The sequence below is a fragment of the Apus apus genome, chromosome 17 (genome assembly GCF_020740795.1).
Source record: "Apus apus isolate bApuApu2 chromosome 17, bApuApu2.pri.cur, whole genome shotgun sequence".
Classification (NCBI taxonomy): Eukaryota; Metazoa; Chordata; class Aves; order Apodiformes; family Apodidae; genus Apus; species Apus apus.
In genome coordinates, this window is record NC_067298.1 from 3829862 (window position 1) to 3852606 (window position 22745).

The 22745-nt window shown below is 39.1% G+C and overlaps 1 protein-coding gene across 1 annotated transcript in view; it reads left to right on the plus strand.

Annotated features, from left to right (window-relative positions):
• The first annotated feature begins 2351 nt into the window (after nucleotides 1–2351).
• FOXK2 (forkhead box K2) overlaps nucleotides 2352–22745 on the plus strand; it is a 44759-nt gene continuing 24365 nt past the window's right edge. Inside the window, exon 1 of the mRNA XM_051635289.1 lies at nucleotides 2352–2805. Coding sequence (XP_051491249.1) covers nucleotides 2447–2805 — 359 coding nt within the window. The 5' untranslated portion in view covers nucleotides 2352–2446. The remainder of the gene's footprint in view (nucleotides 2806–22745) is intronic.

Sequence of the window (22745 nt, forward strand, 5' to 3'; positions counted from 1 at the left end):
ACAATGGAATTTGTTGTTTGCTCTACAGTGCTGGTAATACAAAAGTAAACAGACTTTCTGTTGCTGTTTAGTCACTTTTTATGGGGTAGCATACTGATGGTTGGATTTTGAAAAGTAATTTCAGTTTATATTACAAAATTTCAGCATTCTACGTCAATAGCTGTGTTCTCTATGTGTGGAAGGTTTATCAGCTTTGTGAATTTAGTACTAGATAGTATTAAGAAATTAACACAAATTAACAAAGTTGCACTTCATAACAGAAAATATTGAAGCAGCATTAATGCCTTTAACTTTGGCGAACTGAGCAACCATAGGAGTGGTGGAAAGTGCTGCTGGCCTGATGGGAGTGCAGCTGGCTGCTCTCCAAATCTGCCTGTTTTCTCCCTCTCTGTGGGCGTGGGGATGTTTTAGGAGATGGAAATCCACTGGCAATTTTCAGCCAGCATACCCCTCAGGATCCCTAACCGATTGTTAGCAGAGCAGGCGCAACATTTCTATAGTTGCAGCAGAGCCAAGGGATAAAAAAAAAAAAAAAAGCTGAGAATCAGAGAGTCATAACTGGCTCTCTGATGCTCCACATTTTCTGTGCCAAACATATGTTGGTATAGAAGAAAGTCTGATTCTAAATACCAAAGTGTGGGCAAGATTTAGCTAAGGTTTTCTGTAAAAGAAACCAAAGCCCTAAACTGTTGCTATATTTTCCTGCATCTGATGTGTGTACGTGATTGTATAAATTGACTTAACCAGTATGGAATTGTGCTGTAGCTGCTTCTAACAAATGCTGATCCAATCCCAAGAGTAGAAAAGCAAAAGGTTTACTGTAACTTTGCAGGTAGCAGGCACTGTGTTCTGTTCATGAGCATAACATATTTCTGCAGTTAAAGGTCTGTTGACTGAAGTGTTTAACAACAGAAGTTTAAATTTAAAAATTTACCACTAGATGTTTGTTAGAGATTTGATTGGTTTTGTCCAGAGCATAAAAAGGTTTTTAAAGATTATTTTCAATTCCCTCAGAGCATGTGTGCACAACTGAAGAAAGTCTTTAAAGATCTTCTGAATTTCAGTATTGTAAAAAAAGCCCAAATAAGCAACCACAATTAAAAAACAAACAAACAAAACACTTCTAAACGAAAAGTGCTTGAAAATATGGTAAGGCTATCAGAGCTGTTACAATGAAGTGTTTGCAGAGTTTGTGTGTAAGCAGATATAAACATGTTTTAGCACTCTTTTCACAGTGTGCCTGGTCCCTGTGACGCTGAGAGAGGAGCGTGCAAACGTACCTGTAAGATTTTGATCAGGTAAATCACTCTCAATGCAGATGCTATGTTTGACAAATCGGATACAATTAATGCCTTTTTGGCAGCCGGTGATTTTCTCAAGTGAAACCCCCCTGCTGGGGCTTCTCCCATGCTGTAACCTGTGACACTTTCCTGCCCGGCCGCCCCAGCCCCGGGGTGTCCGGTTCTGTTTCCTCGTGTCAGATTGCTTGCTTATTTTTTTTTTTTGCGCTCTAGTTCCTATGAGAAGACCAGGACTAAGCCGAGTGAGGTGTGTGCTTATAGACACAAACTGACTTATCTGAAACTTTTAAAGCACTGCACTTGTTTTACGTGGATGTGACAAACTCCAAGACAGGGAGTTGCCTCTAGTTCTAACCCAACTCTTAAACTAGCCCTTAAAAGGCCATCAGCTGTCTACGATGCATCAAACTTTTTTTTTTTTTCCTTCTTGTAGTTGTTTGAGGTTCAATTTGAGGAGTCACAAACTACTTTCCAAGTGGTAGCCCACCCCTCTGGCCATGTCTGGATGCTCTTATCGATTTGATTCTCGACTCTTCCCCCCTCCCGCAGCGCTGGCACGTGTGCCTCACTCACTCTCTGCCGCCTGAAAACACGTACGGGGGCTGCGGGAGGTGCCGGCGGCCTCCTGCAGGGCCCGGGGGGACCGAGAGGAGCGGCCCGGCCTTCCGCAGGTGCCAGAGGCCCGCGGCCCCCCGGCGCTGGGGAGGAAGGGGCTGCGGGAAGAAGATGGCAGGCGGGCCAGCCCCGCCGCGCTGAGCCAGCCCAGCCTCCGGGGAGGGGCCGGGGCTCGGCGCAGCCCTTCTCCTGCCGCCGCCGGGGGAAGCGGGGCGGGGGGGACGGGACACAAGGGTCGCTCCGCTCCCCCGCTCTCAGATCTGCTCCGTGTTTTCCGAGCCTTCCCCGTGTTCTCCAGCCCCGACCCTCGGACGTGCTGCGCGGCGCTGGCCCCGGCGCCGCTCGCCATTGGCCGCGCCGCCATAGCCCCATGGGCGTGCGGGCCGCGCATTGGCCCGGCAGCGCCGTCCGTCAGGCAGCGGCGGCTGCGTCAGGCCGGGCTGAGCGGCCCCGGCCCTCCTGTGTCTGGCGGCGTTTGCGGCTGCGGGGCCGGTGCGGGCGGAGGGCGGCCCGCTCCCTCGCTCGCTAAGATGGCGGCGGCGGCGGCGGCGGCGGCCGTGGCGCGGCTGGAGGGCCGGGAGTTCGAGTACCTGATGAAGAAGCGCTCGGTGACCATCGGCCGCAACTCGTCGCAGGGCTCGGTGGACGTGAGCATGGGCCACTCCAGCTTCATCTCCCGGCGCCACCTGGAGATCTTCACCGCTGCTCCCCCGCCGCCGCCACCGGCCGGCGCGGACGGGCCGCCGCCTCCGCCTGCGGGGGACCCTGCAGCTGCCCCCGGCGGCTGCGGAGGAGGGGACTTCTACCTGCGCTGCCTCGGCAAGAACGGCGTCTTCGTGGACGGCGTGTTCCAGAGGCGGGGGGCGCCGCCGCTGCAGCTGCCCCGAGTGTGAGTAGAAGCGTGGTCCGGGCCTGCCGCCCTTCCCCGTTACACCGGGGCCCGCCGGGCCGGGCCCGGGCCCACCCGCCGCGCCTCGCCGCCCCGGGCTGCCCTGTTTTCCCCGGGAGGACACCGGCTGCCGCGGCGGGGGTGGTGCCGTTTCTCATCCGCGCCGGTTGTCTCCGTTACCGTGTGGCTGGCACATGGTGCGTGACAGGTGGGGAGCCGGCCCCGTCCTGGCGACACATGCCAGCGCTGCCCTAGGCCTCCTGCCCCCCAGTTCTTCTCCCTGTCGCCCGGCACCACCCGGGCACCGGCGCCTGCTGCCCTCGGATGTGTCCTTCCTGCGGGGCCCGGGCCCCGCCGGCAGATCCATTCCCACTCCAGCCTTTCCGGCAGCCGGTGGTACAGGTGGGAAGCGTGAGGGGCTGGTGGTTGACAAATGGTCACCCTCTTCCCGTGCTGTGTCTTGCACGTAGCAGTGTCTGTTGTCAGTTTGGGAGTAAATCCGTCTGCAGCAGTGCTTGGAGGTATTATAATTAGCAAATGGAACTGGATACACCCTTGAGTATTGTTTACGTGCTTCAAAGGAAACCACTCAAATGGTTATCCACATATCTGGGATTTCTGAATTCAAGATCAGTGTTGAGTAAATCCTGTAGCACACTCGGTGCTTTTGCAGAGTGTGGGGGGGATGTTTTGTGCATGTGATTGCCTTCTGATTTTATGGTAGTTTGTGCCTCTTTGCCTAATGGTAACATTCATTTTATGGGTAAACTGAATCACCCACATGAAACACTTATGCTAGCCTTAGTGTTTTAAAATGCCTTTCCTTACGTTACAAAATATGTATTTAGAGTTTTAAAATGGTGATACATTCCTTTACCATTACCAAACATTAACTGTTTTTGCAAAATCTTCTAGGGGAGTGTGTGAGGCCTACCTCCTCTGTTTAAAGATATGTTGAACTCTAAATAAGTAATCTAGGTTTTGAGGAGTCCCATGTATGGAAAGTGAAAGTGGCTTGGTTTAGGACATTTTAGTCTTGACTAAAGAAATTTAGTCGACTAAGAAATACCTGAAAGATTACAAGTGTTTTTACCTTTGTAAAACACATGCCATTAGTGACACAGCCTTAATGCCTTACAAGTTTTTAAACTGTGCTCAGGACATTGATGGTGTGTATTTTCCACTTTGACATCTTAATGTTGGTTTCCCCACCTAATTCCTCAGTGAAAATAAAATTTTCTTACCTTGCTGCTTTCTAGGAAATGCTCATTTTGAAAGGGATTAAAAGTGCCAGTATGTGTAGAGTTGTATAATCATGAATACAGTTGGATGACTTGTTTGACCTTTAGCTGTAACTTCTATTTTTGCTTTCTGGTTTTTAATATTAATAATAGTTTGGCATGTGGTTAATCTATATTTTAATCTAACACATTTATGAAGTATAGATAAAATACTCTTTTTCTTTGTAAACAGAATTTGGTGTACAGTAATTGCCAGCAAGTCATTGTGCTTTTGTGTATGTTGATAGCAAACAGTCTAGAATTAATTCAAGTAATTTAGTCAGTAGCAATCTCTTAAGACCTCAGGAAAAAAAGTACTGCTTCTTCATAGTGTCTGTGTAATTACTGACTTGTAATTTATTTTAGTTCCTTCTGTCATTGTTGCTTTTTAAGGAGAAGGAAAATTTTGCAGGATTTTTGGTGTCACTTTTTTGTTGAACAATGCTGAAAACTTATGTGCAGTTAAAATTTCTTCACAAGTGCATGTGGGTGGTGTTACAGAAACTAGCATTTGCCTGACAGTGTTCAGTGATTACACCATTTCTTAGGCTGCACACTGCTAGCCTTCCGTTTCAAGATATATAAGCTGGTTGAAGTAGTGATCTAATTACAAAATGTAGGTGTGATCTGCCATCAAGTCCTGTAAATAAAAGGTGACATACTCTCAGTCCAGGCTAGAAACAATGGAGCAGTGTGTATACTGAGTCAACTAGGATTTCTTCAGTCATCAGGCACTGGGATGAGTTTTATTTTGAAGGGCAGGCAAAATCAACAGGGTTATGACTTAGGTTAGATTGGTGATTGAGAGTCAGTCAGTGCTGCTTGATTGATTAAAAAATAAAGCTGTTTATAAAAGAAAAGTCATTGTATAGGGAAATAGTAGTTTCATTATTTGCAAAGTGTGTGTTTGTTTGTTTAACACAGGAGTCTGGGCAAATTCAAAGCAGACCTTATCTGCTTATAGCAAGTCATTACTGTGAATTACTGGTGACTAATATTGTTTGTAGCTGTGTCTTGAGTTTCATGGTAGATTTCACTGGTCACACTGAAGATGATCTCCTGGATTTTAAGAATCAAACTTAGTTGCTTTGGTACAATGTTAACATTAACAGCTGAAACGTTATTATAAAGAAAGTAGTTTTGGTGAGAGTTCAAGATTGATAACCTCCAGCTCAAGTAATCACTAGATCTATTTTTGTTGTTGTAGTTTAATCCTGCTGAGTTGCCAGTAATATGCTTTGCCTATGACTAAAGAATCATTTGAAATTTTAATGGCAGGTGAAGTTAAAAAAAAAAAATAAAAAGCAAAATGCCCTGTTCTGTCTGTTTGTTTTGAAGTGATCTTGGAAACTAAGAATGGAGGGTCCGTCTCTGTTCTGTCTAACTAAAAATGACTTGCAGATGATTCCAAGTAAAATATTGTTACAGACTTGATATATCTTATTTAATTGTCACTAATAGTTGTATGTAGTTCCGGTGTCCTTGGCCTCTTTTTTTAATTTCAGTACAGTGTTTAAATATGATTCCATGAATAGTGTTATTGAACTTGCTGGTTTTGGAAGGGAAAAGCAGAAATATAACCTTGTAGTTTTCTGCAAAACACACGTTTTTAACATCTGGGGAAATTGAATTATTAATATTAGAGTATACTTTTACCTGTAATAAAGGCATCTTTCTTTCTACAGATATAAATGCCAGAAAACATGGAATTACTGTGTAGTAAGATAACAGTTCTGGTTGCTATTTTTAAGGGTTCCCTGGAAGCCTTGCTCACAATTCAAATGTTTAAGTTATCAAGCAGGAGATAATAGCAGTGGGAAGTGTGTTTTTGTTTTTCCAATTCTTGACAGACTCACATACATACTTGTGTATATACAAACCAGGTGTCATCTTGTTAAATTAATAAAATGGGGGGTGAGGGGAAAAAAACAGCAATTTTTTGTTCATATTCAGTAAGCAGATCTCCTCTCAATGTCATGACACAGAGAGGCATGGAGTGAAAGATTTTAGGGTCTCCTGTTAAATAGACACAAATCAAAACAGTTCAATTAGTCTTTTATTACCTAACATGTATGAACTATCACTTTCTAGTTCACAAAGGTCAGGTTTTTTAATTGGTTCATTTTCAGTGAAAGCATTCTTAGGGTATATTGCTAGATAAATAATAGCATTCATATTTGACTTTTGAGGTACTATGCTTGAAAATACGTTTTGTGCTGGACACAGCAGCAGTTGTTGACAGAGTTCTTGTATACAGCTTTTGGAGAGGCACAATTCCAGACAGATGTTACTGATAGAGCTGGAAAAAACAGACTGACTTCTGGGTACAGCTTAGCTCTGAAGAAGTTTTTGGTTTGTACTTTTGTGTTTCTTGGATGTGCTTTGTACATCAGCATTTAAATGCACAAAAATCTGGCATCTTGGGCTTGATTGTTCCAAGACAGTGTCTTGTTAATTTTGACAAAACCAGGTATTTTGTATTTTAGTAATTAGTTTTGTTTTTGTGAAAGTAACCTGGGAATCACAAACAGGGTACATTAACATAAGAACAGCATTTCCAGGTCAGAGCAAAGATGTATCTAGTCTATTACCTGCCTCCAGGAGGAGTCAGTAGCAGATGCCTAGAGAGGGGCATAAAAATGGCAAAGGCAAATGATTGTATTTCCATTGTTTTTTCTTTTGGATCCCAAAAGTTGGTATCTTTTTGAGTTATAACCATTTACTGTTTGCTTTTTTTTTTTTTCCAATGTTGTGGGTTTTTTAGCTTTTGTTTTAATCCCTGTAAACCTCTGTATCCACAGCATCGTTGGGCAGCAAGTCCTACTGTAATAGGAGTCCAAGTTGGGAAAAATGCCTCTTCATGCTGTGCTTTTTGAACTTGACACCTGGTAATTTCAATTGATGCAACTTAAGTTTGCTCTTTTACAATAAACAGTAAATGATTCTCCCATTCTGTCATTCACTTCTTTATAACCTCCCATACTCAGTAATGTATAGTAAACCACATTGAATATGTTTCACTTTAGCTTAATTTGCTTGGTTGTGTTCTTGTGTCTTTGTAGTATACAGAGATAATACTTTTAGTTTGGTCTTGTGGTCTGGATGTACCAAGTGGGGTTATATCCTTTTAAGTAGCAGAAGCTTTCCTGCCACTGAAAGCTGGTATATTCAGAACAAGGATCAAGTATATCTATTCACTGAGTGAATTCCTTGGAAAAATTTGTGTTCAGCATTAGCTATGCAGACAGATTGTAAAGAACCTCTAATATATCAGGGTACTTTTTTCTGTCATCTTACTGCAGTTAGTTACATTATATGTGAAGTTGTGATTGCAGTACGAGTTAGAGCTGTGGCTGCAGACGTGCTCAGAGTTTCTCACTGAAAACAACAGGTTTGGCTTAACAGTTGGATCATAACATCTTCTTAGGTAGTGTTACTTACTAGCTTAGGAAGAATGTTCTTTGCTTGGTTTTGGCTTGGGGTTTATGTTTGAAACTTCTTTTTTTAAAATGTATGTGTTAGATACTTTAATAAATCAAAACAATTATTGAGGGAATATGTTTGTAAGTATAGCTTAATACCTCAGGCCGGATTGGCACCTGCTTTTTGCCTTACTTGACAGCACTTTTGATAGATACAGTTGCTTGTAAGGAAGACAGCTGGCTGAAATGTTTTTGAGACCCTATGACTGATTTGTGTTCGGAGGAGTATTTTGGAGTTTCATGCTGGTTGTGTTAAAACTATTATATATGTACAGATCATCTCTAAGCATAAAACTAAGAAATGTTGGACTTGGATGTGACTTACAAATTGGACTCCAAAAACTTTTATTTACTTTCTTTAGCAGACAGTGTCCCATTCCATAGTGACCAATAAAGTTAACTGAGCTGTGTGGCAGGGGGACTACAGGTGTGGTTTTGGCTACTTTAAAGTAGGATTTGCAAATGTCAGGCTTAGTAGCAGTTAGTGTTCTCACATAAGCAGATCTGATTGAAAAGGAACGTGGGAGGAAGAAGGTAGAGTGCATATTATTTGAAATAAAAATGGAGACAAGCGTGAAGTTTCTATAGTCATAATTTGTGCTACAGTTGTTTCTGCAATCTCATTTTTTTCATTTGTCCCTCTCAATTGCACACACTGTATGAGGGAATTTTTTTGTGTTACTGAGGCAGCATTGCAAATTGTCATACACCAATCAGGTAGTTGAGGTAAAGCTTAAATCGTTTTATATTTGGATTAATTCCCACTTGCCTTGCTTTTTGTGTTGGTGTGATTGATACGTATATGAAACTTCCTTACTGAATTCTACAGTTTTACTGATCTTACAGTGTTGTTACATCTGTAGTTAGATATAGGAGTTAAGTACATTCTTTGTATAGTTACATGAAATACTATGAACAGGGAAATAATCTTAAAAACTGACGGTTTCTTTATTGTCTGTTAAGTTTCAATTCTGTGACAGAAGGAAGATGAGTGTTGTTTTGGTTTAAAGACAGAGTGAGTTTTAAAACTGTCTGCTCCAAGAATCAGTAGTTGAAAAGAGTTTTGAGATTCTTACCCTCAGTTATAATAATGAGGTAAGAGATATATAAATTAGTTATTTGCTTTGCATTGATTAAATCTATATACTGGCCATTGGTTGTGAAATGCACTATGTTTGAGTAGGAAGAGACACCATTTGTTGTTGGAAAGTGTAAGTTAAATAAGTTAATCTTTCACCTTTTTCAAAATAAATGTGCGTTATTAATTTGCCTAAAATCAGGAAATGACGCCTTGTAAATAATAGTCCTTCATGAAGGCAGTTGTTTTTTAGAGAATTCTTCTGGAGCAGAATTATTGTGCTGCTGTTGGTTTTGGGTTTTTTTGAGCATGTGTAATTCTCATGCACAAGGCAGAGATTTTTTCACAGTCATGCCTAAGCCATTAAAAATAAGATGATTGTGCATCTGATTTACTGTATTTTTCAGCAGGCACAGCAGTGCCTTCCAGACCTCTCAAGCCCATTAAGTTACGTAAAATTATGTAAAACACTGGGAAAAATACAATTTCAAAGAAAATTATGAGTTTGTCATGGGGTTGTGTAACGTCATCTCTTTCACAGCCTATAAGGAGTTATCACAACAGTCTTGTGTTTACTAATAAGCTGATGTCTTTCATGGAACATCATACTGAAATACTGGGAAGGTAGTGGTTTTGTCTAGTGTCTTGCTTGTTTTCATGATAAAAAGTTGATGTGTAGTGACATTTGTTTCCTGCGACTTCCTGCCTTTAAGGAGTATTTTGACCTAGATAAAGCAGTCAGAAGGGAGAAACCATATTTATTCTGCAGCTATTCCACATTGGATGGCATAGAAAACAAACATTATATTCCTCAGTTAAGATTTCATCACTACTGTTTTATCACTGAAAAGTGCTGAGGCTTTAGTAAGTTACTTGAAGAGCTAGTGCAAATCTTTTTAATTTTGTAATATATCTTTTTTTATAGAGCTGAAGAAGGTCTATACATGATTGGAGTCTTTGTTCCCATGTGTTTGCATGATTCTGCTGCAGCTACTGCATGTGCTTCTGTGCTGTTCTGTCCTCCTCATTAGGACTGTGAATCATAAACTTTTACAAAGCATCATCTTCATGTTTGCTGTACAGTTGAGGTTTTTGGGGGGTGAAATTTTCAATATTCAATATTTCAGAACATCTTAATGAATATTTATATGAACACATCGTGTTTTTGTTTGTTCACATGCACCAAATAAAATAAAAAACATAAGCAGACTGACAAACAGTTCTGTCCCTGCTAAACTGTAAACATTGCTGTGACTTCAGCAAGCCAGCTCATGTGGATAAAGATGTATATGGGATTGAGCATTTGTAGAATGGGAGCTGTAAAGAAGTCAGAGACATGTCATTATCATGGCTTTATGAAGCGTAACAAAATCAGTGTAAAGTTGACTGGAATTAATTTTAATTAAGTGTTAGTTTAAGATTTTACATTAAGAATTATTTGAAGGAACCTACAGCTGAACCCCTGCTGAAAGCAGAAATTACTTCCATATCAGATCGGAGTGCTTAGCACCTTGTCCATTTGAATTTCCAGTATCTCCAGGGATGGAGGTAACTATTAAATGCTTCATGGAACTACCCAGATTGGAAAAAAAATAAAAAATCAATGGTATTTCCAATACCAGGATTTTGGAAATATGCAGGGTGGTTATTATAATGTGCAGATTACCACCAAATCATGAAAAAAAATACTTGTTCACTACTTGGTATTGTTACTTGATACTGCTGTTGGTTACTCGATACTACTCTTTAGTTCATGTGTTGGTAAGAGGTCAGGTTAGGATGCAATAGAAAGAAGTGTTTGCACTTTGTACTGAAATTAAATTCAGGTTTTCTAAATCATTTAAAGAAATTAAGGTGAATGTGTGGGTTTGGTTCAGAGATGATATGGACAAGCAAACATGTTGACAGAATCTACTTTTAAATTCTGATTTTTACTGACATGTTGCACTGTGGGAGCAGAAAAGTTGCCTTCCCTTTTTTTTGTGTCATAGCTGGGGAACAAGAGTTTAGCTTCCACTGAAGTATCAATATCCTCAAAAAAGTATACCTGAAATGTTAGTGTCTTAGCAGAGTCTATGATGTATTGTCTTACTACATGTGTAGTAAAAGTCTGATTTATTTATGAAGATACAAACTTAAGATTTTGTTGTTGTTGTTTTAATGGGTTTTTTGTTGGATTTTTTTTTACATTTGAGAATACATTAAAAATTTGATTTATCACTTTGCATTGTCCTGTGACTATATTTGGAGTGTTCTAGGCAGAATATAATTAGTGTATATACAGTTTGTGTATACTTCAGTAGCAGGCAGGCTTGTTGGTCACCATGTCAGTGCAGTAAACACTCAAGAAAAGTAGTTGGAAAATATAAATTGTGGAAGCTGATTCTTGAAGAAGAGTTTCCCTCCTTAGGTGATACTGCTGTCTTCTGGTCTTTCTAGATAGGTGGGGAAGGCCTGCATAGCAATGAGGGCAGAGGTTTAAATAAGATTAAGAAGAGTAAGCTTAGACAAGAGAGGGGTGAATATACTCACTGTAAATTTTCTGAGTTAAGATAAGTTCATATTTGAACTAAAACAAGCTGATTAATTAAGCAAGCAAAAACCAAGAATAATGGTAAAGAGAATAATATTAGCATCATGCCATGTACAGATTAAGAAAATGGAAGAGGAGAATTCAGTTACTACATGGGAAAGATGAGGACGTAGCCCAATGTGTTTTGCTTTAGGATATGGACAGGGCACTAGTGGTGTTTGTAGTTGTTATGTGTGGAGAAATGAAAATGTTTGCTGGGAGGCTTGAAAAAAGATTGGAAAAAATTGAAGATCATTTCAAGTGTTAAGAGCTGAGACTGAGAAGTGATACGATTGTTATCTTTACAGAATGTAAGGAGGCTCTAACTTTGATGTTTAGTTTTGGAAATGTGATTCAGAAGAACCTGGGGTCTCACATTTTTAGAAACATAGGTTGTGCTTTCATGAATGTCTGAGCTAAACAGCATTTCACTGCTGCTGAAATGGAGCTTGGGAGGGGAAGGTTTTGTTTTCTGCAGTGCCCCCAACTGCAGGTTGTGCTGGCCTTGAAGCTCATCAGATGTTCCATAAGCTGCTGATGACTGCTTTTTTTGCTATTTTTGGGTGGTTTTCTGTTGCATTGAAGTGGCTCATGGAGAGGTCTGGCAAGCAGTGGAGCTGGCATAAAGTATGTGACAGGGCTTCACAGACTTTCAGCAACAGTCAGCTTGCTGTGTCTTGTGGAATCATACATTAAGGAGTTGCAGTTTTAAGAGCTCTTATGGTCTATGAAATAAAAATGGAAAGGAAAAGGTCCTAAGCAATAAAAGACCAGAAAGAATTTTTGTGCATTAAAAAATCATTTGCAATGTAATATAAAAATATTTAAATTCTGAAAGTTTTAAGACAACATGCTTTTTGATAAAGAAGCCTGCTAAGTAATTGTTCCAAGTCACAAAATAAAATTTTAAAATGTGGATCTAAGTCGTCCAGATGCTGAAATGATTCAGTTGTGTCAAATCTTTGGTTACTATGTGCTTTCTGGCCCTTTTTAAACAAGTTCTTTGGCTGTGGATCATCTTGTACCAGAGGATAGAATTAATGTATGGTCTTCATTCCATGTGCTAAATCCTTGTATCTTGTTCTTAAAGGTAGTCTTTGCACCATAGGTCTTTAGTCCAGTTGGTGGTTGAAGTATATTATAGACTAGGGAAGTCACAAGCTCTACAGAAAGTTGAACATTAAGAATATAGTGGAGGCAGGTAGCCCTTTTAGAAAAAATTGTGTGTTGTATTTTGTTTGTGCCTCCTCCACCCCCAAAAGTCCTTTTATCTCAGAAAGCAGACTTCTCTACCTTTAAGACAGGTGACTGAATAGGGTTTGTGCAGCATTAAATCATATGCCTGCAATATGAAATTATTTTGAAGAAAATTGTAATAACCTTTCTGGTTTTTACATGTCCCTTATTGTGTGGGCTGCATATATCCATAGGTTTTTTTTCAGGAAATATGTAAATCTGCTGAAGTTTGACTATGCAGGTAAATCAGATATGATTTGGATTTCCTGTGTTGTCTCATAAGGGTCTCTGCTTGATAGGATGCAGAAATATCTAAAAAAAAATAAAATCTTTCTCCCTTCTTACTCAGGGTAGCAAAACCAGAGTGCCATTTAAGGCAGGTGTGTTAGCAGTTAAGAAATACATTTAGTTGATCCAGCCTTCCAAAGCTACTTAGGTAGCAGCTTTGAAAGTAGCTGTGCATGTGCTCCCTGGTCTGATTTGTCTTCTCACTCTGAGACTTCATTCAGAAGGGATGAGGTGAAACATTTAAGAAAAACAATCATTTGGAGGAGGAGATTATAGCAAAAAGTGTCCCTCATTACTAGCGAGGTATTGAGTGGTCTTGGATACTGACAAAAGTTAGTAGCAATGAATGACAAAAATTGTCATAAATAAAAATCCAATTTCTGGCTTCCACAGATGTAAGCATTCAATAACGTATCGAGCAAAGATGTGTTAAAGGAAGCAAGTAATTTCCTTTCCTTACATATGTGAATATTCTGGGTGTGGCTGGGCTAGGTTCAGATAAGATTTATTCTAGGTATTCTGTTCTGTGTGATCTGTTTTATACGGTCATCAGTTGATACACTTCTTTTGGGGTAACCAAGTGAAGTGTTTGTGTGTGTGTGGAGATCTGACCTGGGATATTATTTTATTGGGTAAAGGGGTTTGGTGGCTTTGGTCCTTTTTGCCCTTTCATCTTAGCAAGTGTATCAGCTTTTTAGTAGCACTCGGGCTGCCAGCCAAGTGGTGAACTGTTAAGTTGTTGAAATAATATGAAAACATTGCTTTGAAGAGTGTGCAATCTATTCTTAAATAACTTTATTAAAATAACTAGATTGGGTAATGAGATTCTCACAGAATGATGAAATTCATCTTCACATAGTCTGACTTCCATGATACTATCAAGGGTTAGAGTAGAGCCTTTTTCCTGGCAGCACTTTTGTAGGTACATCACTGAGTTGAATAATAAATGCAGTAGTTTAAGGTGGTTACCCTCTTCTATGAATGTGGGTTCTGAAATGAATGCAGAACTGAATTCTGAGTTGAGGGCGGGCCCTACAGTTTGTGGTTGATGACAGTATTATTCATTCAGCTTTCTAGATATTGATAATCGCTACAAACATTTTGGACCTGGAAACCACAGTGTGTGTGTCAGTTGAAATGTTCAGATGACAGGCACATTTAGCAACACAGGAAAGAAATGCCGTAGGTAGAAACCACAGTAGAACTTCAGTTGTTTATCCTCATGAACTGAAATTCAAGCCTTTGTTTTTAAAACCTTTTCCTGGTATTGGTCTGTCCATAAAGCTGAGAAATGCAGCTAGTCTGTATTATCAGCAAATTCCAGAACCGTTTAACAGTGCTCAAATGCCTTGTGAATGCTGGCAAGACAAAATAACCTTCAGCAGTGAATAGTACAAAGCTGTGTCATTTCTTGCCTGTTTCACTACTTAGTTCTTGACTAATTGCATCCCTTCTCTTTTTTTCTTTCCTCCTGAAGGACTGCTGGTCTTGGAGGAGTGCTGTTGTTTGAGCAGAATACATGTAGTGACTTCAGAAATTCTTGTGAGCAAATTGAAATGTACATCATCTTGTGAGTGGTTAAGCAGAGGGATGGAGTGAGATGGAGGAAACAGTGAGCAGCAAGCTGACATCAAAACAGGCTTTTCTGGAAGTGTTTAATTTTTACTTGTCATCTTTGCTTGAGTATCCAATTCTATTAGTATCCAGGCTTTCTCTTAAAAATCTTTCTTCATTATAACAGAGAACTCTGTTAGAACTTTTGCAGAATTTTAGTTTTCTGAGCTGTTCTCTGTTTTGAAGCTTTTTCTATGGGCTAAAGTACTGTTTTCTCAATATAGTCATGAATGAGGGAAACTTCATTCACAGTTGTGAGGAGAATTCAGATCCTTCCACCTGTCTCTGTTTTAAAGATGCAAGTTAAATTCTGAAAGGTATTTGTGACCAAAACTGTAAATTTCGTTCATGAAATTTGGCCAGTTGAGAATAGCTTTTACTGTCTGCTGCAGTACAGGCAGCCAGAGCAATCATCTGTGAGCACACCCTAGTACACAAATGTTTACTTTTCTGTCACTAGTGAAATAACCCGGCTTGTTTTATGGTGTGGTTATTCTGAGGCTGGAAGATTGTTGAGCCTGGAAGAGATCACTAACCCCAGCTTGCTACTTAGCTATAAATAAGTTTGGTCTGCTGTGGGCTAGTAAGTATCCAAGATTCTTATGTGAGGTTATTCACTATTATCTAAGGTTATCAGTAAAATGGGTGTTTTTAAGCCTTTAAAGAAAAGAAGCATGCAAACCATGCAAAAAAAAAAAAAAAAAGAAATAAAAGAAGCATGTGAATGTAAGTAATTCAGCCCTCAGTCAGATGGATAAAATAAGATTCTAAAGTTTTAAGTTTGAGGTTATTATTTTAAACTGGTTTTGGCTTAGTTGAAGCTGAAGAAAACATTACTCCTATATGTGTGTTCTTTGTCTTAGCTGGAATGCAGCTAAGAAGTGTGCCATAAAGTAATTGAACTTACTCTGAAAAGCTTAAAAGCATGGTTATATAGAATACAAAATAACCATAATGTGAGAGAGTGTGATTTGACTACTTGGAGAAATAACAGGATAGTGGACAGGGAGAAGAGCCTGAGGCAGGTGTTTCTGAGAAATCACATTTGGTAGCTTAATCAGAAATGTTGGTTGTAAAAATTAGGCTTTTCTGTAGTTTTTGAAATTAAGAAAAAACTGTGCAGTTGTGGAAATGAACATGGGAGATGGCAACGTAGAAATGTGTTGCCCAAGTCTCTTTTTGTTTGGAAAGACTTGAGAAGGCAGGATATGCTTTCAGTTTTTGTACTGAAAGGTGTTTACATGCTTTATCTAGGTAAACTACTGTCTGTAACTTTTTCTTTTTGCAACAGCATTTGATATTAACAAGGTTAGATGGTTTTCTTGTTCTTCTAGTTAAATTTCTTATCTTGAAGGTCTGAGTAGTTTAGGGTTAATTACTTCCAGATAAATATAGGTGAGTACTGGGGGGGGAGTGGGGGGGTGGGTGCCTGTTGCAGTGACATTGGTTTCAACTTGAAGATCCCTGGGCTCTGATTAAAGAAGTGTTAGTTACTGGATATGTTACACTAATGCAGTTTTGTCCTACTTAGGACTATTTTGTCTTTGTGGTAGCTGCTTGTTGAAACTTTTGCCAAGAGATTTAAAGAAGAGAATATATATAGGACTGCCCTGTGTTTTTATAGGGATGTTTTGTGGGAAATAAATTGCTGACTGAGAGCATACTGACAGTGTCTGATAGAGAGGAAGAAGTTTGGCTGGTAAAGTTCTTCAGAGAGTGAAGGAGACTTTTATTTTTAAATCCGAAAAGTCCTTAGATACTTGTAATGTGATGGTTCACACCATCTTTAAGTCATTAGAATAACCCTCTTAGAGATGTTCTAAATGCAGACAGGATTTGACTTGTGCAGGTAATGATATAATACAAAATACAAAAGAGAGAGAAATTGCTCTAGGGGATTTAAAATTAAAATACTACAGAATGGGTATTTAAAAGGAAGTAAATAGATCTAATCATAGCCACTGGTTTGAATGCAGAAAGGGTTGATACACTCAAAAATTAGCATACAGTAGTGAGGTGGTGATCCTTTCTCAGATCTCAGTGTGTCAACACTAGAAGCAGCTATCTTGGTGTAACTTTCACAGAAATGGAAATGACTGTAGAGTGAGGAGGCAGAGCTGACTGCTAGAGAAAGCAGGCATTTGAAGTTGCATGTTTGAACTCCAACTAAGTTCCTTCCCCCCCTATATTTTGGAGTCTTAAAACTACACCACTGCATTTAATTGTCATCTGGGCAACGGGCTGCATCGTGTCATGTCTTGCTATGTCTGAGACTGTGAATGCATAGAGAAGTCATGCACAACTTCAAAGACTGTTGCTGTTTAAAGGCATGCATGTCTAATCTGTAGCATGGATCCAAGCAGAAAGTTGCCTCTAATATCACACATACTACAATAGTAATTTTATATAATCTTACATAAACTGAGTCTACTGGTTTTAAAAGTTGCTTCACACTACCACTGGTTATATTTAATGTAAGCTTTTCGAATGAGTTAGTGCCAAGCCAAGCATTGTTTGGAGTATGGAGAAATAACCTGCAAGCCAAAATTAGCATGTATTCATTTTGAGTGGTGTGTGTTTCGTCAGGGTTGCCCAGATCATGTCGTCCCTGAAGGCAGCGCATTTCAAATTGAAATGTTTAAGCTGTTACAACATGGAACATGCTGGTGAGTGGTGCCAATAACATACGCTGAACATATGACCAGCACATGCCCTCTCTTCAGTATAGAGCATGAATTATTTAGTTTGTGTTCCAAGCTGTTTATTTTTGAGGGTTTTTTTCCCTCTGTCAGTGTCAAGTACTGAGCCTTTTGTTTCTTTTTATTTTTCCTCCTTTTTTTTGATGTTGCTATTGATTCTGTATTTCTAAAATTTTCTGCTGTGTTTACCACCACTGTGACCCCTATTTTGTGCTAGTTCTTTCAGGATGTGGTCCTTGGTATATCATGTGGGAGTGTCATTGAAAATGTGGAGACCAGTCTGATTATATTCAACTTGAAACTGAGACAAAATGACCTTATAGTTAATCTTTTGGGACTTGGTCTATTTTCATTAGTTAGCTGTGATACCTCTTTGTGTAAACCTTTTCCAATTGTGTTTAACTCTGTGAAATGGCAGGTTTTGTCCCCCCATCCTGTGTCATCTTTGGTTAAATAAGTGGTGGTAAGCATACACTCCATAGGCATGTTCTGGTCTTTAAAGCAATTTTTGATCACAGCTCAAGTTCACAGACTACATATGACTCTTCAGTTGCAGCAATTTTGTGCTGTGGATTCTGGTACAAAATGTCTTGAGTGAGCACTGACCCAGACTTGACTGGGGAAGCAACAATAAATAAAACTGTAATGTACAAACAAATTTATTGCATCTTTGCAGTGTGTTTTATAACATTTTAGGGATTATTACCTCTTTGATGGGTTCAGACTTGACAGAAAATTAATTTGTCTTGGTGAGCTTTTCAGAATGCATCACACTCTGTGTGTGCTGTAGGTAACATGTTTAACATTGCCTACTTCTTTACATCGATTATTCTCTTAAATACAGTTTTCTCCCGAGCTCATTGAGTTAAAAGACATACTCACAAAAAGCTTTTGCTTCTCATGTTAAATATATTGCTAAAGTTTATTTTTCAAGCATTTGCAGTATCTTTCTCGTTCCTGTTTTTAAAAGGGATTTCTTTTTAATCTTTGTGTTAGATTTATACAGTAGTGTAGTTTTATTACAACCTGAACAGCACTTACATCTCATTGTTTTAAGCATACCCATATATAAGATTCAGGCTGTGAAGATAAACTGTAACTAACCCTTTGGTTTCAAGGTTAGTTAAAACAAGCTACTTGGGAGTTAGAGCTGAAAGAGCCATCCTGTTCTGTCCTCTGTTAGCTCTTGTGTTCACACTGTGTGCTCAAGTCAGATTAGTTTACTGGTGGGCCTGAAAAACAATCCCTTGGAAGAGGAGAGAGGCAGTCTCAGGGTTAGTTTTCTGTCCGGTGAGAAGTCAATTTTTTTCCATTACCAAATGGGAAGAAATTAATAAGGTTGATGAAGTATCTTCACAGTATCTTGTGTAGCAGTTTTATCGGCATTTGAGCTGATCCAAAGGTTCTCCAGTCTTGAAAGGTCTTGGTCTTTCTTTCTAATTCCTGATCCTGGCTCCAGGGTCCAGCCATCCCCTCACACTTGCTCTGGCACCACTAGGTCCCCTGTTAGCCAGTCCTCTCACTAACTAGTTTATGGTAGTCTCTGTTAAGTTTAGTGGCTTGGTTTTTGAGCAGTGACAAAGAGTTTAAGGGTTCTTACTGCATCTCAAGCTTTCTGCATCAGGTGGTGGTGTCCTGTCTTGCCTTTACAGTTCTTAAGGAAAAGTCACTGGTTCTGGTGATACTTTCATATAAACGGGCTTTTGTTTTCTCAGGAGAGGGAGGAAAACTGATTGTAAGACAGTTTTGTAATTGAACTAATTAGTGCTCTTAAGATCTTTGTGATGTGATTCCCAATGATGATTAAAGGAGTGGTAGTTTAAAAATATCTAGTGAACCTTTTTGGCTCCTTCTGTAAACCATGACAAACAAACTTGTTCATTAAGGTTAACATTTAAGAAAAAACTTGTCAGATGTGGGGAAAAAATCTTGATGATTTCTATTTTGGGGGGAAGGATGTTAAAAAACCATTGTTTTATACAGATTGTTTTTTATCGTCTAAGGTATCTGTTATCTTAGTTTTTCTGACTTAAAGCCTTTACACTGCCTTCTCTATACTGGAAAAGAGTACATGGTGCTAGAGTACAGGGTAAGGCCATGGTCACGCTCTCCAGAGTTCTTAAAATGTCTGTAAAATAAAATTTTACACCAGAAATATTAGTCTTTTATATTTTCAGATGAGAGCTTCTAAAATTATAATGTATTAATTAAATTGGATGTATTTGTGTATGAAATAAAAATGAGGGAATTATATAGTAGTGTTTGTTGCTACTTCTGATTTATGAGAACTTTAGCTTAGGGACCATCTTTGATAATGTAAATGCAACATTTTTTGATGGTGCTTTCTTTTTAAAATCCATTTATTAGTACAGTTTTTTGTCATTGAAGAAAGTATAATGTCTTCCACATATAAGGAAATTAGGAAATGCCTTTCTGTAGCTAGGGATGAACACTTCTCTTCAGTATAATACAGCTTTCTGAAAATCTGAATCTTATAAATTTAGCTTGGTTTTCAAGTGTTGATGGAAACATGTTAATTTAAGTACTGTGCAAATTAGTGTGTGCAGCTCTTTTTTGTGCAGTAGTGTGTGCATGGATCTCCTTTGCATCTTTTCAGCTTTGCTGTGCAAGTGGATTCTGCAGTGGAATTTTGAAGAAATCACATGACTGATGAAATTGTTCTTAAATTTGCAATCCTACCTTCATCTTTCACTACAGAAATGTATGATTTTTATACAATGAATAGTTGTGCATGACAGAAATTTAAGTAGTAACAGCAAATGGTCTTCAGGTAGAGGGAAGGTCCAGCAGGTAGGTAAGTGGGGAGGGAGAGATGGGGAGTTTTTAATTGGTAATTTTGCTACATGACAATCATTTTCTTTGTGACAATTTTGGCAGCCCCATTCAGGAAAGAATGATCCTCAGTTGATGAGCTGGGGAAGCCTGGGTGGCGCAAATGTCAATTTCCTTTTGAGGGGGTTTTTGCTTTACATATATATATATATATGTGTGTCTCTAGGAAAGCTTTACAGATTTCTGCTTATTGAGGGAAGTTTTTGTCTGTGCTGGTTAGCAGGATGTTCTTCTCTGTAGCTGTACAAGAATCTCTGGAGTTGATTGCAGCTTGCTTTTTTTCAGCATATCAAATTATTTTATAAACTTAACTATATCCATTTATCTGCAGAAGAGGAAGAGAAAAATGGGTCTCAACATTAGTTTTTATTCTGGAAGACTTTTAATTTTTTGTCAGTTACTACCTACAAAGTTGGCTTGTCTCCAGTATATTTCAAAGAAGGACCAGAGTTTAAAGCAGAGTGATGTATAGTGAACTAGTGCATTATGTACTGAAGACCGTTTTTTTCCATTTTGGTGTTCTGAATGGTCTGGAAAAGCTGAATCACAGAATAATAATTTCAAAAGGTCTGGAATTTGAAGCTAAACCAGAAGTAACTGGTCACAAGTCATGGTTATGTTAGTATCAGAAAACCTCAGATTTGACATGCTTTTTGTGTTACCCTCCTGTAACAGTATGCCTTGTTGTATGGGATTGATCCAGTTACTGTGAACTCTGCCACCTGTCTGTAGGAATGCAGTTGAAGTCAAAACAAGTTAAATAGTGTACAGCAGTTCTCTTTATTTAAATAGGACAAAAAATGAAAAGTGAATAAAAGTGAATATAGGTCTTGCCATGTATTTCCTTCTCCGAAGCATTTCAGTTACTGCCAAATAAATAAATAAATAAATAAATAAATTAGTAATCTGGTTTCTTTGAGCCAGTGAAAATTTTTTTATTATGTTTGATTGTGGAAAAAAAACCCATCCTTCTCACAGATACATAGAAAATGAGGTTTGTGTAGCTTAACATCTTCAAATTCTTCAGTATATAACTACAAATTTTAGAGTGTGTGCATTTAATGTGCAGTTTTCATGGTGTAATAGTAAGGCCTGAAATGAAAATTCCTTTAGCTGTGTTTGGGAGGAGATGATATATTGCTCAAGATATATGCACATGTTTTACTTCTTGCCATGTAGGCTTCACAGCCAGTACTTTTTTTGCTCCTTAAGCAGCTACTCCTGAGCAACGAACTCTGGTTGAAATATGTCAGTCTTATTTAATTAAATAACCTCTCTTTTATTGGAGATGTGTGTTTCACCTGGTGTTCTTCCTCTAAAAGTGGTTGTAGGAAAAGGAAGACTTAAGGAATGATCAAGAGGTTTGAATGAAGATTGGCTGTTGGGGAAAAATATGTTCTGTTCTCAGCTTTGTTGCACACTTGCCAAGATGACTTGGCCAAGTCACAAATCTGTTTAATCTGTTTTTAAAAATGGGGATAATATTTCATGGGTGGAGGCAGAGGGGATGGTGAAATTTTAGTGCCCTTTTCTGGCACTTTTTATCAAGAGCTATGCCCTGCCTTTTAAAATTAATTCCTTGGATTTTGAAGTGGCTTATTTTGTCTGCAGTGCAAACACCTTAGTTCTCTCCCTTTCTGACTTGCCTCCCCTCTCCGTTTTTGAGGACTATTGGTTCTGTTTTTCCCAGTACCCCAGAGTTTCTTATATACACTGTTCCCTATGTGAATGCTGCTACCTCTAAAGTTTGGTGTGCCCAGGAGTACAACGAACACTACATCTAATGTGTTGTGCTGGTGTGTGTTCAATACTTCAGTGTTTTCTAATAAAAGATGTCACAGAACTGCTGAGCATGATGTTTATTCAGTTACAATTGAGACCTCGGAAGAATTATATTTGGGAACATAAAAATGCCTCAGTTACTTAAAATGCTTTCTGTATAATTGCCATTACTCTGACAAGTTTTAGTCCAGTGTAGTTTCTAGTATATCTTAAGAGTAGTAGAAATTTTGTAAGGGGTGGTTGATTTAAATGGTCATTAATCCATTCTGTTAACAGTATATGCAGTCAGAATACTGGCTTTCTATTTAAACTAGAAGTTAACCAAACTTTATTCTCTTGAAAAGCATTGAATACACACACTTGTTTACGAACATACTTCTATACTTTATTTTATGACTAGTAACTTATAGAAGCTCATTTTTCTGTATTAGTTCAAATTTCAGTCTTTCAAAGGGAATGGTTTGAACAATCGCATAATGAAACCTATTCTTGTATAGAAAGTACAATACAGCTTTTAAGGTGTCGTGATGATTTTACCATCTTGAAGAGAGATTAGACTGTGAGATACTTAAGCTTACTAAAACATGAGTAAAGGTGTACATTTCAGCCTGAGTAGTTTTCTGCTGGTGAATTAGCTGGAGGTGCCAGTGGCTCCTCATAGCAGGTTGGTGGAGTAATCATGGCTGGCAGCAGCTCTTCCCTGCAAGAGGCAGGGAAGAGCCCGCCCCGTTTGGCAGTGCTGAGCTCTTAATCCCTGTATCCCATGAAACTATCCCCAAGATCAAGCTTTCATTGCTAAGACCCTGTTTGGTACCTATGCTTCAGGAATCTTGGCTTTTCTTTTTCATTACTAGATGTTACTCAGACTGGGTTTTGTTTTACTTAATATAGGGGCAGGAGTGTGAGCAAGTGAGACTGCCTGTGTGTTGTGTACACCTAGACTCCCTTTAAATGCAGTGAAAAACAGGCCTCCTTAGACCTGATTTCTCCAAGCCAGTTTAGACTTTTCCCTTCCATGGCATATACACCATTCAGTGTCTGTTCATTTTCCCTCAT